This window comes from Brachycentrus maculatus, unplaced genomic scaffold (genome assembly GCF_059751285.1).
Source record: "Brachycentrus maculatus isolate JH-2025_06_01 unplaced genomic scaffold, ASM5975128v1 h1tg000119l, whole genome shotgun sequence".
Lineage (NCBI taxonomy): Eukaryota > Metazoa > Arthropoda > Insecta > Trichoptera > Brachycentridae > Brachycentrus > Brachycentrus maculatus.
In genome coordinates this window covers 3,553,010-3,572,564 of record NW_028280872.1, presented here as the reverse complement: position 1 = coordinate 3,572,564, position 19,555 = coordinate 3,553,010, and the positions used below count along the sequence as shown (strand labels likewise).

At 33.3% G+C, this 19,555-nt stretch overlaps 2 protein-coding genes and 1 pseudogene across 3 annotated transcripts; 2 read left to right on the top strand and 1 right to left on the bottom strand.

Moving 5' to 3' along the window:
• Positions 1-199: 199 nt before the first annotated feature.
• LOC148309707 (ubiquitin carboxyl-terminal hydrolase pseudogene) lies at positions 200-1,625 on the top strand (annotated as a pseudogene). The gene has a single exon (XR_015837500.1). The product of XR_015837500.1 is annotated as a ubiquitin carboxyl-terminal hydrolase pseudogene (transcript).
• A 3,039-nt stretch (positions 1,626-4,664) lies between these two features.
• LOC148309706 (ubiquitin carboxyl-terminal hydrolase-like) lies at positions 4,665-5,890 on the bottom strand. The gene has a single exon (XM_088259687.1). The coding sequence runs from the start codon at positions 5,733-5,735 to the stop codon at positions 5,043-5,045; it is 693 nt and encodes a 230-aa protein (XP_088115813.1). The 5' UTR covers positions 5,736-5,890; the 3' UTR covers positions 4,665-5,042.
• Positions 5,891-6,456: 566 nt separating this feature from the next.
• On the top strand, positions 6,457-17,413 carry Cdc50 (cell cycle control protein 50A). The gene is made up of 10 exons (XM_088259686.1): positions 6,457-6,604; positions 6,756-6,889; positions 8,541-8,743; positions 9,480-9,619; positions 10,431-10,556; positions 10,788-10,873; positions 11,952-12,087; positions 12,706-12,871; positions 13,890-15,881; positions 16,205-17,413. The coding sequence occupies exons 1-9, from the start codon at positions 6,550-6,552 to the stop codon at positions 13,933-13,935; spliced, it is 1,092 nt and encodes a 363-aa protein (XP_088115812.1). The 5' UTR covers positions 6,457-6,549; the 3' UTR covers positions 13,936-15,881; positions 16,205-17,413.
• Positions 17,414-19,555: the final 2,142 nt, after the last annotated feature.

Sequence of the window (19,555 nt, the reverse complement as noted above, 5' to 3'; positions counted from 1 at the left end):
TACAATTTTACCGCTTTTATAGTATAAACTTTTATATAATGCACGTATTGCAGTATTATTAATTATTTTTAAATTCTTGTTTGTTTTATTAATGCATATTTCATGGTAAAAAAAAAAGTTAGGAAAAACTCAAATAATTTGTTGCTACTGATTACAAAATAGTTTGCAAAAACTGTTGAAATATTCATTACGAATTCAAATAAATCCCTTGAACACAACTCACGCTTAACTCAAAAGGGAATATTTTTTTGCGTAAACTATTGTTTTGAATTAATATACACACATACGTTACTTATTGCATTGAGAACGCAATGAAATCCTTTTTTATGAATGGTACCTTCTTTATAAAATCCAATATTCCTCCTGAGTGATACTACCCTGCTCCATATGTCAAACTGCGACAGTGCTGCCATGATGACAAGCAAGAATTACTAATTATTTTCTGTCACTGTCAGTGCGTCAGTGCCTCGAAATTTTCTCGCGGTTGCCGGAGCGAAGTCGGCAGACGTTTGTTCAAGTATATTTCTGGAAGTACGGTGCAAGGTATCAAGATGACTACCGCAAAATGGCTGCCATTGGAATCCAACCCAGATGTTATGAACAAGTATTTAGAAAAAATCGGCGTTCCAACGAAATGGACAATTGTCGACGTTCTGGGACTAGACACTGAATCCCTCAGCTGGGTGCCAAAGCCGGTACTAGCTGTGTTGCTTTTGTTCCCATGCTCCGAAAAATACGAAGCCCACAAGAAAGAAGAAGAAGAGAGGCTGAAAGAAAAGGGGCAAACGATTTCTGGGAATATTTTTTATATGACGCAAACCATTCAAAATGCATGCGGCACCGTCGCCTTGCTTCACAGTATCGCCAATAACTCCGACGATATTAGTTTATACGACGGTTGGCTCAGTAAATTTTTAGAGGATGCGGTACAATTAGATCCCAGAAGCAGGGGATCTCTGTTGGCACAATGCGAAGGCGTCGCTGCTGATCACTCTGAGCTCGCCAAGGAAGGCCAGTCCAATGCTCCCGGGGAAAATGATCCAGTTATCCACCATTTCATCACTTTCGTGCACAAGGATGGGAGTCTCTATGAGTTGGACGGTAGCAAGTCTTTCCCCATCAACCATGGCCGGACCACTCCTGAAACTTTGCTCGAGGACGCTGCCAAAGTTTGCCGCTCCTTTATGGAGCGCGATCCTGAAGATGTTAACTTTACCGTGGTGGCTTTAGTTCGTGCAGAATGATCTCGTGGCTAGATGTTGGATAAACAGCATGACTGATACACCGCTGCTGCATTTAATATCGAGCCAATTTTACTTTTAATTTGTGATCCATTGAGCTATTTTGGGTGGCATTCATTTTTGAAAATATGTCATCAATTTATGGCTTGTTTTTAAACAACTGCTTAGGCTAATTGTTGACATTTCCCATAACTTGCATTGTCTGGTATACAAATGATATTGTGTGAGCTTTATGTCTAGTTTTTGTAAAGAAAACAGTTTTTATTTCAGCTTAGAAAGTAAGAACAAATGTATTTATGGCATTGTGATACTGATAAATGTGTCGTACTTTACACTTATATTGTATAAATTTTCTATCATATCAATAAAACGCTTTTGTGATAACTCAATCTTTATTTTTCCCTACACTTCAGTTCTTATTATTTTATAAAATAACATGTTTTTTAAATAATTCCATACTATTAGTGGGCATATCTGTGTATAAGCAGCAAATGTCTTAGGTCAAATGCTTGTTAAGATTCCAGGTTTTTTTCATAAATTTTTGTCAGAATTATAAACATGTATTTTGATTTTTGGTGTGAGTAATATCAGCTATAAGTCGACAGATGTTAATTATTCAAAGTTAGCAATGATTTAGGTGCTGTCATAATCAGTCATTATTTTTCATGGATTTGTTTGATGGAAAACAAAATAATATGTATTTAAAAAAAATGTTCACATGGATAACCAGCCTAGGATTGCAATATTTTACAAAAAAAGTTGAATGTACAGAGGATTAAAAATGTATGAGATGTCAGAAAGTATGAAGAATTATAGGAAGGTGAATGAATGGAAAAAAATGTTTTAACCAGTTTTTTTTTTGAATTTCTTAACGTCCAAGTGACTCTGAAATCTAGCTACGGCTTATGCAACATCGCTTATCATGACCCTACTCAGGCTTCAACTTTTTAAGTTTCATAGCAAATGCCTACTCGTGAGTGGATTTACTCTTTATGTTTAAAGTTACTATAATTTCATGTAATTCATAAGTGAAAATTCTAACTTTCAAAAACACTCGCTTTAAACAGTTCCCAGTTTATCCCGAGTGTGACTCGGGCTAGGGTTTATGTTGCACTGATGAGTCTGACTGCTGCCTCGGAAATTTGTAGAACTCCATTTTAATTTATGTATTAATTTTTAAATCAAACACAGATTTTTGTATTTTATTAACAAAAACATAAAAAAGATTAATATTGTGACAATTGTCACAATATATGTTATGGCATTTTCAACCGAAGGTATTGATTTTCCCCAGCCAAATATATTTATGTATTTGTTTTTATTGATTAACCCGAGCAGTGTTCGGGTAGTCCTGTTTCGAGTTGTTTTATGATGATTTACTGCACCGACGAATTCTCTCGCCAAAATTTGACTGTTAAGTGGTTAATGTATTTTATAAATTATACTAACTACTTAAAAATTACAAATTTTGTGACTGGACCGGGATAAAAGTCATCAAGGAGGAGTTGTTCTGAACGGCGCACGACTGCAAAGCCTGAGTGATCGCCAACTTGGGGGGGACCTGACGGGGCACAAACAGAAAAAGAAACAAATAAAAAAAGTATTATAAATATTTCTTGCAAGGTTAAAATCAACTGTTGGATGATGAATTTCAAATAGAAAAAGTAAGCACAATTACGTAAAAAAAAATTGTTTTCTTTGCTTCATTCAACAAGGGGGATGTTTATAATACTCAACTGTAACAAAGAGCTTAAGGGAGCCACTCCTAGCCTCCTTCAGGCCACTCTCGGATCTAAGTAATTGGATTTTAGTACTCATATAATTGGCTTGAAAATAATCAATATCACATTGAAATGTGACATTTGTGTTTACTTCTTGTACCATGAATTATAATGGTTAGATTATTTTAATAGGATTATTTTACAGTTTGTTTGTAGAAAGTAAAAGTAAATGAATCTAGTATTTAAAAGGGCATACATAAAATAAGGTCTTAGGGAATGCAATAATTTTATAACCTGAAGTTCAACTGTCTGAACTAAATCCGTCTACAATACTGTGAACACTGAAAGAGTACATATGTACATTTTCACGGTTATTGCATAATATTAAACATTTTTTGGGTTAACCCGTAAACATATTATGTCTTCCTTATGACAGTTCGGCTACCATTATAGGGGCCATCTTTTAGGATGATAACTATGATACTGGATAATGGCTCTTGTAATGAAAAAATACACAGGTTACCTAAAAATATGTCTTCTATAATTGAATCTTAAAAGTCAAAAATTGACAAACTCTACCATAGCTAAGTTTTTAGGAGGCAATCAAATCTAATTATACTTATTTTCAAAATGTTTATTGAATTAATATAAGTTGAATACAATATAACATATGTTTTGGAAGGTTAAATAACATATTTATGATTTTGTAAATATACTTCTTATGCAAATATATGGTAATTGATTAAATTTAGTTTTTAAATAGGTTTGTTTTGTCCACCTCCATAAAGTAGTGACAAGTGTTTGGCTACCATGCTGATTCCGTTCCCGGGGGGGGGTCAAAACAGTTATTTTTTATTGTTTACTCATGAATTTATTTAATATTATCTTAGACTGGTATATGAGGTGTAATACTGCCCTGATCACCCTGCATTCACACAATAAACAATACACAAAATTTTGAGTTTCCATATCTTTGTTCACAAATCTGGGATTATCCACTATAATTTTATTATATTTTTATATTAAGCTCTCTAAATAGATGAAGAAGAATAACCCTATGGAGAATACTAAGTCTTCCTTTTTTTCTTCATTTATGTTAAGTACATATGTATTAATATAATTGAAGAAATACTGTCAATTACAGCGCCCTTTACACCATTAAGGTGAAGACTGACCGGAGCATTTCATCGTAACGTAACATGTTACGATGCGAGCATTCAGCCAGTCAGTACAGCAAACCGAGCGCACCATCCATAGTTTCGGATGCTCGCCGCGAGCGATGTTATGGCGAAATGCTCCGGTCAGTCTCCACCTTTAGGTGCACACAAGTGTTAAAAGAATAAGTTTTTTGCATCCATAGAAAAATAACTCAAATTTATGTGAAAAAATAATTCAATATTATTTTATATACATTCCAAATATTCTCAGATTGTATTTAAAAAATCAACAAATATCCCCCAATAATTCTATTTTTTTCCATGAATTCCATAGAACCAATAGCTTGGCTATTTTAGAAGTTAAGGGGAATCTTGTAGGTATATTTGAGAGTTAGTGGAAATGCAATATGTACTTGTATTTGGTTATTGAACTATTTACTCTACGAGGTTCGATCCAAACACACAAATACAGCCGCTAATGGAGAAGTGTTTAGCAAAACAATATCCTCAATGAGGATTAAAGGGTAAATAAATGAAACATGTGGTTAAGGTTACAAAAGCATTTTTATTAATGATAGAAAATGTATAAAATATAAGTAATAAGTATGACAAAATTTATCATTATCACATGCCATAAATATGCTCTTAGTTTCTAAGCTGAAATCAAAGATTAAAATGAAAATGTTTTCTTTCTGAAAACTAAACAATAAGCTGGCACAATATTGTCATAGTACAATTATGGCAAACGTCAACATAAGCCTAAGCAGTCATTGAAAAATAAGCCATACTTTAGTGACATATAATTTAATATATGATTGCAAACAAAACAAATAGTACATAGATCACAAATTACAAGAAAAACTGGCTCAATATCAAATGCAGCTGAGGTATCAGTCATGCTGCTCCAACTTATAGCCAAGAGATCATTCGGCAGCAGCTAAAGCTACCACGGTGAAGTTAACGTCATTAGGATCTCGCTCCATAAAAGAGCGGCAAACTTTGGCAGAGTCCTCGAGCAAAGTTTCAGGAGTGGTGCTGCCGTGGTTGATAGGGAAGGACTTGCGACCGTCTAATTCGTAGAGGTTTCCATCTTTGTGCACAAAAGCAATGAAATGGTGGATAACCGGATCATTTTCCCCCGGAGTATTGGACTGGCCTTCCTTGGCAAGCTCGGAGTGAGCGGAGACGACGCCTTCACACTTCTCTAACAAAGATCCCCTGGCTGTGGGATCTAATTCTGCAGCGTCTTCTAAGAATTGCTTGAGCCAGCCATCGAATAAACGAATATCGTCGGTGTTGTTGGCGATACTGTGAAGTAAGGCAATCGTGCCACATGCATTCTGAACGGTTTGCTTCATATAAAACACCTTATCGGAAACCTCTTGCCCCTCTTCTGTCAGCTTTGTTTCTTCTTCTTTTTTGTGAGCTTCGTATTGTTCGGAGCAAGGGAACAATAGCAATACGGCGAGGACCGGCTTCGGCACCCAGCCGAGTGACTCAGTATCCAGCCCTAGAACATCGACGATTGTCCATTTCGAAGGAACTCCGATTTTTTCTAAATACTTATTCATAACATCTGGATTGGATTCCAGCGGCAGCCAGTTTGCGGTGGTCATCTTGATGCTTTGCGTTATACTTCCAGGAATCAACCACTCGAACAAACGAACGCCGATTTTTCTTTCGAAGCCAAGAGCGCAGACTACTAAATTAGAATTCCGAGAGAAAATTTTAAAATTTCAAAGTAATGACAGCAGACGACCAGACAGAAAACAATTAATAATTATAGCTTCTCATTGTGGCAGCACTGTTGTAGTTTGACGGCTTATTAAGCCTGTCAGCACACGAGTAATTTCCACTTTCGGATTTGAAAAAAAATCGTAATAGGGTGTTGTCACTTGGCAAATATCGGATATAATATTCACTCCATATGACCATTTAAGATTATTTTTTTAAAGATAAATCAAATTATAATTTCTAGCAAAATCCGAAGACAGTATTTTAATATGTTTTAGATATCGTAAAACGACTTACGAAGATATGGACTGCTTAACGTATGAGGAGCTGAAAAGAGTTTCGGAAAATAGACCAGAATGGCGAAGAAGATGTCATTTGTTGCTGCAGACCAATCCACAGGAGTGCAGACGCATGCCGCACTTGTCGCACACCCCTGGGGACGGAATGGATCTTCGTTTGCATTCAAAGGTCATTTGAGGTGAATTTCGATTATAGCAGGATTTGGAATTACGTCGAAGATATGATTTGTCTCTGATTGGCATTTTTTTGGTATCTAGTCAATTGTCTTTCCGTAAGTATAATCTGTGGTCTGTGCCATACGTCAGTTTTTTTAGATCTAGTTCCCGTGGTTCGTGCCTAGTGTTTTATCATATTAATTAAGTTTAAGTGATATAAAAATATATATATTTCACCGTCATGGCATCGCCAAATGATGTGGTAGACGCGTCTCTCAAATCGAAACGACCTTCAGGTTATTATTGTCCTTTTTTATATCCAATTTCGATCATTGTTTACCAAAGTGACATTTCCGTGCAATATCGATCACACCTTGCTGAAATTAAAGAAGGTCAACTGTTTAAAGAATGTTTTGGCTATCGTAACGAGTGTTTTTGGGTTTTTAGATTCGGCGTTTAAGCAACAACGTCTTCCAGCCTGGCAACCGATACTAACAGCTGGGACGGTTTTGCCTACATTTTTCGTAATTGGGATTGCGTTTATTCCGGTCGGGATAGGACTTTTGTACTTTTCGGACGAGGTGAGTAATGGAACATACACACCTTTATTTTTTTTCACAAAATCAATAATCTGAGACCTATTTTTATGGACAAGGTTCTTCATTATCTACTGCTCTAGTTCTGAGAGTTCACGCCTTTATAAATAATTTACGGTGGCGCAAATGTCTTTATCAAGTGTGGTGTATTTAAAAAAATAACACACATGAAAATATATAAACATTAACAACACGATTATGGGTTTCAGTGTCATAATATAAGCTATTTTGAAAATATGGAAGTAATATATTGCACACTGTAAAAAGGACTGGAGCTGTCTATTCGGATTGGATTTTGTAAAATTCATGTTTTTCTTTTAAAATTCTTCTATATAGAATCAATATTGTTGCAAAATAAAATAAGTACAAATCATACAATGTTGTTGAAAATATTATTTTTGACCTCGCACCATATTTTTTAAGCAGAAATCCATGGAAAAAAACAATGATAAATCAATACATCGTAGTCATACAGGAGAAAGTGACCAAGTGCTTTTTTTTACAAAAACGTGATCATTGACTATTTGACATCTTACTAGCTTTACATTGTCCTGAAAAAAATCCCAAAGGATTTTAAACTTAAAAGTAAAATAAATTGATTTGTTAAAAATGACTAACTGCATTAATGTTTATTTTCTTGCCAAGCAAAAGTGACTTAAATGACCCTCCTGAACATTTTACATTTTGTTAGTTGGTCACTTTTTCCTGTACGACTATGATATACATGTATTTATACAGTGCAACCTCTATCTATCGTTATTCGAATAATCACCTTCCCAGATTTGTCGTTTAAATCTTCTGCCCCAAATTCATTTCATACAAAAATAGATTGCATCGTTTCTCTTTCACTTTTTTACCATATTCATCGTTTGAATTATGCTGCAAATTTCATATATTCAGTGTTTCTTACATTATTTTCAATTTTGTTACATTCGACGACAATATTCCAACTCCAAACTATCGAATGCTTGTGTGACGCAAGGTTGACGAATACAGCAGAAGAGATATTGATGAAAAGGAGCCACCGCCTGCACATTCATATTCAGAAACATGCACACTCTTTGAAAGATTGAAAACTTTCCACAACGTATATTTAATAACTGATGCGGAAAAAATATTTGCAAAGTCGAAAATATACTGTTAACTTATGGAAATAAAACAATAAAAAAATTAATCTCGATCACAGATTATTTACAATGCTATTATTGCATGTAATATTTTTATGGTTCTGTTCAGCTGTCTATTGTTTTTGAAATAAATACATTTATGAATATATTTATTTAGAATTTTAACCTACCAATGGTTATGCAGATTGGGAGGACTGTATCTTTACTCAATCATATCTCCTTGTGTATTGACCTCTTGATCCCGCATTCATTGTTTCCCCGCATTCATAGTTTATTTCAAAAGGTCCCTTTAAAAACTATAGATAGAGGTTTCACTGTATATTTTTTTTTTAAATTGAGAAATATTTTGAACCTTCCAACATCTGAATCTGTTTTACCTGATTGTTTTTGCTTTTTGTTAGCTGTAAATATCACTCAAACACTACTTTTATTAGCTTGTTAATGATGCTCATCTAGCCTTATATTGGTATGCCGTATTATATTTACGTAAACATTTAACTGTCTTACAGGTGAAAGAGCGTGTGATTGACTACACGCATTGTAATTCAACAGAGTTTGGGATACCATGTTCCGAGGTGATTATGAAAAATGCTTCGCAGGAGTGCAAGTGCACAATCCCCTTCAATCTGACCGAAGAGTTCAAAAGGGACGTGTATATTTACTATGGACTCTCCAATTACTATCAAAATCACCGGCGCTACGTCAAGTCGAGGTAAAGACACATTAAATCATTATCGTCATGCAGTGTTGCCATATGCCAAACCAAAAAATCTGAATCAAACAGTCTAGAAATCTGTATAGAATCAATAACCAATCAAGTATGTAATAAATTTATAAAAGTATATTATATATGTATATTATTAAATATATTTGTTAATTATGTTCAAAATATATTTATTTCAACAATGGTACAGAATGTGTGTAAAATTATACTTTATAGCAAATGCATTTTACTTTTGAATTATATCAATATAATTAAAAGTTTCAATATCAATATTGCGGTATTTCTAGCATTCTTCTTTTCAACCCATATCTGTTTACACATATTGTAGTCATACAGGAGAAAATGACCAAGTGCATTTTTTACAGAAACGTGATCATTGACTATTTGATATCTTACTAGCTTAATATGCCCTGAAAATATCCCAAAGGATTTTAAACTTGTAAGTATAATATATTGACTTGGTAAAAATGACTAACTATATTAATGTTTATTTTGTTGCCAAGCAGAAGTGACTTAAATGGCCCTCCTGAACATTTTACGTTTTGGTAGATGGTCACCTTCTCCTGTACGACTATGGTATGTTCTATATCCATTTAAACTAAGTAGTGCATATTATACATACCTAAAATGTATAAATTAAAAAACTCCTTCGGCAAAAATTAACCTACGGAACAAATTAATCACGTAAGTAGAGGACTTACTGTATGTTTATTGTTCTTTTCAGGGATGACAGCCAACTCCTCGGCCAGCTTTCTCTCACTCCGTCTACAGACTGTGAGCCATTTGCTTATTCCGAGGCCGATGCCAATGGCCACAGGAAGCCAATCGCCCCGTGTGGAGCTATAGCCAACTCCTTATTTAGCGGTAAATATACATATTTCTTATATTTATTTAAACTTCATGCAGACTCCCCAGTATGCAGATTTTGTATGGAGGATAGCGAAACGCCAATCCACATTCTTTACAATTGTGACGCACTCGCTCACAAACTAAGTCACATCCTTGGAGGACCTCTACTGGACTCAGAGAAGTGCTTAGCCGCCCTTAACTTTGGGTTTTTATTCAAAAAGTAGGTAAAAAAATATAAAACTAACTATAGCCATCATGCCACTTCTCCGCAGGGGTAGGCAGAGAGAATAGAACCCCACGCCACTCTGTCTTTGCAAACATTCTTTGCCTCTTTTACGTTCATGCATCATATAAAACTAACTATAGCATCATGCGCCGATTATTCCAACTCCTAACCTGACCCCATTAAGTATTATATTTAAGTATTAATATTGATCTGTCCGCCTCCGTAGTGTAATGGTCAGCACGCTCGGCTACCGTTCTGGAGGTCCCGGGTTCGATTCCCAAGGGGGGTAAAAATAAATATAAGTGATTTTTTCACTGTAATATTTATTCAATATTACCATGGACTGGTACCTGAAGCGGAGGGCTGATCACCTTTCCTTCATAAGTAAAACGATCATGATAACACTGCGTTTATAAGACACAGTGACCTATGCACCATTGGGGTGCGGATAAGGGTTTAAAAAAAAAAAAATTAATATTGATATACCTGATCGTACCAAGTTTTTCTCGGTCATTCACTGCTCCTTTTTTCCAATTACTTTCGCCTCATAAATTTGTTTTACCGTTCTTTCCTCTATTTATGCAATATTTTTTTTTACAGATGAATTGGAAATCATGTCAAATGAGACTGATCGACTAGTTCCAGTTTTGAATACGGGAATCGCCTGGCCTTCAGATAAACATATAAAGTTCCGGAATCCAACGGGATTTCCCTCGTTGAAAAAAGGTATGTTCAGGACAATATATCAATAATATCATCGCTCAGGGAGGCGTCCTGCCCAACACCTTGCCCCAACACCTTAATGTTTGTTTATTATTTTAATTTAATTTTATTTAATTGTATTAGATATCTTTTTTCACTGTTGATAAAATAACTTATTGTTTTATTTCCTATAGTTAATTTTCGACACTGAACATATTTATTACAGGGATTATTCAACATAATTTTCTGTTTCAGCATTTGAAAACTTTAGCAAGCCTACTAATTGGAAGAAGGAAATCTGGGAATTGGATCCCCTCAATCCGGAAAACAACGGATTCCAAGTAATTTTTTATTGTTATAATTATCAAGAGTGTTATTTATTTTTCACTTATAAATTTAATATCACCCTGGACTGGTACTCGAAGTGCAGGATTGACCATATTTTGCCTTCATGTAATGAACAATCAAGAAAACATCGATTTAATGCAGTGCTCTATGCACCATTGAGTGGGAAAAAGTAATAAAAAACATTAATTTGTTAAAAATCTTTGATATCCTTAAGTTATTTATCGATTGGTTTGAAATTTTGACACAACATTGCATTCAAATATGCTCATGGTACGGGCAAAAACACACGTAAAACTAAAATTTAAATGCTTTGCTTTAAATTTAAATTTTAATGTGAATCGTAAAACTTAAGTTTATTCAAGATGTTTTATGTGTAGCTACTTATTTTTATTAGTACAAACCCATAAAAAATATGAAACGACAAAAACGTTTCGTTGAAAATTCAAATTTTTTTCAATTCAAACCCTTATCCGCACCCCAATGGTGCATAGAGCACTGCATTATATAAACACAGTGTTATCTCGATCGTTAACACACGAAGGAAAGGTGATCAGCCATCCGCTTTAGGTACCAGTCCAGGGTAATATTGAGTAAATATTAGAGTGAAAAAATCACTTATATTTATTTAACCCCCCCTGGGAATCGAACCCGGGACCTCCAGAATGGTAGCCGACCGTGCTAACCACTACGGAGGCGGACTACATTCGTTGAAAATAGTTTTAAAATTTTTTAAAAAATTATAATATTAATCCAAAATTTAAATCCACCGCTTTGAAATTTTGACACAGCGTTGTATTCGAATACACCCATGTTCTTTTTCTTAAAAATCTTAAACCTTGTATTTTTATTAAATTTCCACATTTTAATCATCTCTAGACATTACTAAGACTACATATGCTGTTTTTATAATAAAAAATAATAATTTTAAGCAATTTTGTGTTTGAATAATCTATTCCTACTTTTCCATTTGACCAGACTAAGCCGGAGCAATGCTAGGCCGGATACAGTTAGTCGGTTGATGAATTTCTACCGTGGTTATTGCATTTAAAATGAAAAAATATCTTTTTGCAGAATGAAGATCTTATAGTGTGGATGAGGACGGCTGCTCTTCCAACCTTCCGGAAGCTATACCGGAGAGTCGATCACACCAAGCCCATGTTCACAGCGGGATTGCTTAGCGGAAGATACACTCTATATGTCAATTACTGTGAGTGCTATAATTATATCTGAATAAGTGCTGAATGATAGGCTCTGTGGCGTAGTTGGGTAGACGCTCGACTGCGAAACTGGCGTCACAGGTTCGATTCCCGCCAAGTGCAATAAATAAATTCAAGAAAGATTTATTTTCAATTTGTCTGGGTGTTTGTGATGTATTTTTCATATTTACCTTCCCTAGCCTTACTATTCTTCCTGCAGACAAGCCTCTAAAGGCTTTGCAGATTATTCCATTAAAAAAAATTCTACCACACTTTGATACCTATTTCTAACAATGAGCCGCTTAGGCTCTCAGGAATAGTATGAAATTGAAATATTTGTGTAAATAATAAAAACGCTAATATTTCTCTTTACTAAAAAAAAAAAAACTTTTATAACCATTTTATTTTTGGTATTATTTTCCAACTGGTTTCGACAAGCGTCTTGTCATCTTCAGGATGGATTTGTTTATGTAAAATGATCAGTTAAATAAGCCAATGACAGGTCATAGGCTCTGAAAACTCCCAGACTTCCATATCCTTCTTCATCTGTGTTGAGATAACAAAAAATCTGGATATAAATTTAAATTTCATAATTGTTTTTAATTTCGTGTGTTTTATTCTGGTTGCAGCTTACAGTGTCACCGCCTTTGATGGAACTAAATCTCTGATCATCTCTACTACTTCACTACTCGGAGGAAAGAATCCATTTTTAGGAGTTGCCTATATTGTGGTTGGGTGTATTTGCCTCGTACTTGGAATTGCCCTCCTCATTATACATGTCAAATGCAGTAAAAGGTAAGTGTACAAATTTCTATCTATTCTACAAAACATTTTTTTTTGTTTTTAGAATACATATTGAAAAAAAATACATATTTATAATTTTTTAAACTCCTTACCTTTCGAAAACTTTTTAATTTTCAATACCATATATTCATTTAGAAGAAAAACTTATTTTATTAAAATACAAAAATGGTATTTAAGAAAAAAAAATCTATTTTAGTTGCGATTTATCGAATACTGGGCCTTTCGCCAGCTAAATACTAGACCGTAAACCCTGGTTTTCATCTTTTACCCCTAAAAAAAAAAAGATTCATGAAATGTCTCAGTTGAGACACCTGTAATATTCTCTCTTTACCTTATCCGCACCCTAACAGTGCATAGGGCACTGCATCATATAAACTTAGTGTTATCTTGATTGTTAACAAATGAAGGAAATGTAGTCAGCCCTCCGCTTCAGGTACCAGTCCAGGGTAATATTTAATAAATATTAGACTGAAAAAATTACTTTTATTTTTTGACCTCTCTTCTGGGAGTCGATCCCGGCATCTCCAGAATGGTAGCCGAGCGTGCTGATCATTACGCTATGGAAACGGACCTGTGATATATTTATACATGTATTGATATATGTATCATGTATTGATCCGCCTCCGTAGTGTATTGGTCAGCACGCTCGGCTACCGTTCTGGAGGTCCCGGGTTCGATTCCCAAAGGGGGGTCTTATAAATATAAGTAATTTTTTCACTCTTATATTTATTCAATATTACCCTGGACTGGTACCTGAAGCGGAGGGCTGATCACCTTTCCTTCGTGTGTTAACGATCAAGATAACACTGCGTTTATATGATGCAGTGCCCTATGCACCATTGGGGTGCGGATAAGGGTTCCAATTTGATATATCATCCATAGGGTGAACAATCCAGTATCTGAAAAAAAATTTATTAGCAATTATAAATTAGTTCATGTTAAGATATTATTTTACTGTACTTGTTTACTGTTTAATTAAGCTTAATTATTTTTTTAAATTTTATTTTAGCACAACGGAGATGATAAACGTGAATCCAAGGACTCCATACTCTTAGATGTGAAGGTTTTCTATTATAAATTGAAAAATAGTCATCAAATATTTTTTTTTGCCATCCAAATGACATGCTTGCAATAAAAATGAATGGAAAGAAATACTATCGTAATACTATCTCAATCTCTAATCTTAGAGATAATCCATATCATATCGTATTGTGGCAAATATAGTTGAAAATAAGATGAAAAAAAAATTGACAAAAGACATCTTATTTCAACAATGTATTTAAAACATTGACTGTCGATAGAATTTTCGTAAAATGTCCAAAAATCTTTTTCGTGTTTTATGGTTTTATTTCGCAAAATAGATATAAATACATTACATACTTGTTCTTGTTTTAACATAATTTTAATGGTAAATTATTGAGCTTTTTCGTGTGTCAGATACGGGTAACTGATACAGCGCAATTGTAAGAATTTAAAAGATGGCGTTGTGTCAACCGCCTTGACGTTGTGAGTGTGGGGTCGTGTCTATTCCGAATAGCAATTTATGATTTGATACAGTGCGCGTATCTCAAATTTTTACAGCTCAAAAATGCAGTAAAAATTTGGTGGCAGACGGGGCGCAATTCAAATATCTTGTATCAGCCACCGGTGGCTGACACGCCAGTCAATGTGTTAACAATCGAACGGTTTGTGTAAAAGCGAACTGCCTAAGGCCGGTATTGGGATATGTAAATTTTTTTAGAAACCAATTGCTTTGTTAAAGCGGTGAATAAAAACTCGCTAGGAGAAGTATTTTGATACTTGCTTGATGACAAAACCAAGCAAAACAATTTCACTTTATGAAATTATTGTTATTTTCATTTTAAACTAATAAAGTAGACTAATTTACTTAAAAATTCTTAAATATTTTTATCGTACCTATGTACCAAAACAGTATATTACAATTTGAATTTTCTCTTTTTGGTTGTCAGAGTTATTATTTTAATAAATAAAATGACTGCATTGAATACCGTTATCTTTAGTAAGCATTTATATATGTACGATGGCTGTCTGTAAAATAAGGTCTCCAATGATTTTTCACAGGGTAAAACACTGTTATTTGTATTTATATGTAATTTTTTTTAAAGCTTAGGCTTTTTCCTTTTATTCAACATATTCACCATTGCGATCGATGCATTTTTACATGCGGGGTACCATGTTTTTTATCCCAGTGTCAAAAAACTCTTCCACCACGTCGCGCAGATAACGCACATCTTCTTTCGATTCTACACTATTTCCACATGTTTTTGCGCTCATAAACTGTTTTCTGTATACTTTGTAAACGGAGAACGAATGTTTACTAGAGTTTTGTTGTTGCGCACAAAACCGAATTCCGGAGAGTAATCCACACCTGGCGGGTGCGGTGAATGGCAGCTCCATAGCGATGGCTGCCATGCCAGGACTAAATATTGCAGAGTACAACATGGTGGGGATTTGGAGTGGGGGAAACAGGCTATGCGCTAGTGATACCAGATCCCAAGTAAAATTGTTATTTGCAACTGCAGCACTATGAAGACCTTGTTTTATGGGCAGCCCTTGTATTTTTAAAACGGTAAAAATTGAGAATCTAAAATATTGAATAGAATTGTCATAAAAAATTATATTTTCTTAATATACGTAAATGTCAAAATGCCTAAATATTCTTATAATATAAATTCATATCTCTAAATTCAAAGTATAAGATTATATATCTGATTTATAGCCCAAAACTGCTTTTTAACTCTTTGGAGAATTTTGTTCCTTAGCTGGTTCGGAGTGCAAAATTCCTTTGCGAATTTAAAGGAGCCAACAATTTTGCACTCTTGCCATCACATATTCAACTGAATGACTGATCAATTTTTCAACAAAAGATTATCTTCTACCCAGTGGTGTAAGGCGCTATGTGCCAATCATAAAATCATAAAACTGCATTTAAAAAAAGGCCCATTTTTTGTTTAGAAGTAAGTGCTGCCTGGCAAAAAAGGTGGTTAAATTATTTCGAGAAATAAAAATACTTTGTATTCTGATCCACTCACATTTTTATTTTACCAACTAGTTTCGGCAACATCCTGTTGCCCTCTTCAGGGTTACATTTATAACTTACACTGTTACTGTTGCCCTCTTACTGTTGCCCTCTTCAGGGTTACAGTTATAAATGTAACCCTGAAGAGGGCAACAGGTTGTTCCCGAAACTAGTTGGTAAAATAAAAATGTGAGTGGATCAGAATACAAAGTATTTTTATTTCTCGAAATAATTTATCAAGATGATCCACAAAGTTAATGCTTTCAATATTCAAAACAAAAAAGGTGGTTGTTTATTTTTGTATTCCATATGTATTTCTGATTAGTGACAAGTTACTTATGGATTACTTTTGCTCTCTGTACACATGACATGTAGTTGTTATAATTACATTTGTTAAAAACTACATACATCGCTCTTTCCTTTCAACGTCATAAATCAAAAAACCAGATTTTTCAGAAGATCGTTTTTAAAGTTTAAAAATATAGTACAATGTATTAAAAATAAATAAATAGCCACTTATTGAACTTTTTACTGTGCAACAGATCTTTTTAGGTAAAACCTGAATGTTTTTTCTCCATTTGAAAAATATTAAGTATATTTAAAAAAATAATTAAACAATACCTTTTCTTCAAAATGCAAAAATAACATTTTCCGTCCTGTAGCGGGTAAATATTAAGTTGAAAAAATGCCGCTTTTGCTGGGATATAGTACATTTTCTGGGCATTCCGAAAACATGTACAACTGAAAATTGAAGATTTTAGATATATGACATTGTTGAAAGGAGTGAGCGACATGTCGTGTTCGTAGAAGTGTTTACATGAACACGCATCTTTTTTATAAATAGTCAGACCGTTTTGGGCTGTAATCAAAAGGTGAAATTGCCATTGAGTGTTTGCATGAGGCATGTCAATAGTGCAATACCTCACGATGGTTACATGTTGTGTGCATGGAGGCAAACATTATTTTTCTATCTTTAAATCATTTTTCTGTCTAGCCATCAATGTGATACGATTATACAGTGTTGCCAAAGTTAGACATCCTTAAGTTTGAGATGGGGAATGTAAAAGTATATACAATAGTTAAAAAACCAAACATTTTAAAAACTGTGGCGTATTTTCATCTTTTCCCAGCAACACAAGATACGTAATAAATATTGTCACTAAGACTAGCTGTCATATCTGAAACTCATTCAAAGATTTACATAAAAAATATTACCTGTAATCAAACATATAAGTGGATTTAAAATAATTCAAACCGAAATTATGCATTTAAATTTTTTTATTCACCAAATTACAGATTACATGGTATTACGGGGTCAGGTAATCAAACCATTTTGAATTTAAGTTTTAGCAATGAAATTAAAAAATGTGAAACATGATTCGATGCATTCCGCATCAATACGGTGTTTGAAATTGATGCAAATTTTATCAAAACAAATGTCGCAATAAATTTTAAGAAATAGTGGGATTTACCGAGCAAAAATTAAATTAAAAATGAATAGATATTACTACAAAGTGACTGCCAAATCAATCAAGGGAATCAAACCCACTATGACAGTTTTGTAGTCGAGCATCTACCCAATTATGATGAGACATCTGTTGTTATAAATGAGAAACAATTACTGTACATGATTGCAATTATTGTAAGGGATTTTAATTGTGTTGTCATAAGGCAAGGAAAGTTATGACACCTTATATATACAAGAAGTTAAATAAATATATTTACTCATAACTCCATTTCAAAGGTCTTCTAAGGCTGGTGCAACTTTAATTCAGCACATTCCATACTATGGCAACACTAGAATGATATTCCTATTTAATTAGGTACTTTGAACTCCTATGTTTTCACTTGTTGAACTTAAAACTTGTAAAAGTTACCATTTTGTATGTAAATAAAAAATATTTATTAATTGTTGTAACATTTTAAATATTTTATGCATTAATATAGTAGTTATTATTTTAAAATTAAAATATATATTCATACTTTGTAAAATTTATGTTATTAACATGTATTATAGTATTATTTTTCTTTCATTCCTAAAATATGTATTTATTTATTTGAGACACTTCGTAATATCAATGATCAAATTTCTTTATTAAAATTAATTATTTTTTACAAAATAAATAAATAAAAAATTTAAAATGGCAGTGTTATTATAAAATTTATCTTTTGAAAACATAATGTTGCGGCATTAAAAAATTCTTGCTAATTTTGTCTCTAAAATAATATTTTCAGCTAATGCAGTAGTATTTGCTTTGTTTCTTTTGCACTAAAATAATTAATAATCAAATTGTTTAGTAAAGTGATAGTAAAACCTTTTTTGTCTCACATAATTTAGTACTTACGTAAATTAATTGTCTTTAATTTAGTATTCTGTAGAAATATTAGAAGCAAATTAAAATTAATTTTAAATTAGGTACTCTGCTTTATACTTATTTTGAATGCTTTGTATTATATAATTTATTCTGATCACAAGCATATAAATTTGTTTTACAAGAGTCCATAGAAAAAAATCAAGTTAAAAAATGTACGTTTTATTTGAATATTGTCTATGGATCTTTCAATATTATGCTTTTTCAAATTTATTTATTGAATTAGTGACAGTGTTAATAGCGCCATTTTATATACAAAAAATATTTTGATGGTGTAATTTAAGAAATGTTAATTACCGTAGAATGGGGTACTTGATCTTTGATGTGTTACTTGAGCCCAGTACAAAAAATAATTAAATCTGTATTTGGTGTACAATAATGAATGTATCGACATGGTTCAATGTTTCCCTGACAGGTGACACTTATTGTCAGGATACTTCGATCGATACCACGATCTTAATATTATTTTTTGTACTGGGCTCAAGTAACACATCAAAGTTCAAGTAGCCCTGTTCTACGGTACATTTTTGTCGTATATAAATGTTGTGATACTGTCTGAAATGTCAAGTAGAAAAAAGAAAACATCATCGCTGTAATCACTCTGATAATATGAACAGTCTGATTGGGTTACATTTCATTTCAAAAATAAATTTATAAATAAAATCAACTAAAAATGATTCTTTAATGTCAATTTGTTTTTTGAAAAGTAACTAATCAGGGCCACAAATGTTTCCCGTAATCAATGAATTACCTTATTTTAATAAAAATGTTTGATAAAGCAAATGCATGATATAACGATGCCCAAAGATCTTCAACAATATCAACAACGACTCAATCTTTCTCAGAGCTATTTGACTATGTTTTTACTTGCCTGACTATCTAGTTCTGCAGCAAGTAAATTCATCAACAAATTATGTGATTTATTCATAATTTGTGCATCATCTCATATTAGCTGCTTCTAAAGAATTTGTTTTTACTAAATGCTTGTATTGTTTATTTATAGTATATTGAAATTTTTCAAACCCTTATCAGCACCCCAATGGTGCTGATAAGGGTTTGCCCAATGGGCACTGCATTATACAAACACTGTGTTATCTTGATCGTTAACGGAAATCTTAAGGAAATGTGATCAGCCCTCCTCTTCAGGTACCAGTCCAGGGTAATATTGAATAAATATTACGCTGGACTGAGATTAGAGTTAAAAAATCACTTATATTTCTTTGAGATTTATTTGGACAAAAATCTGTAATATATAGTTATAAT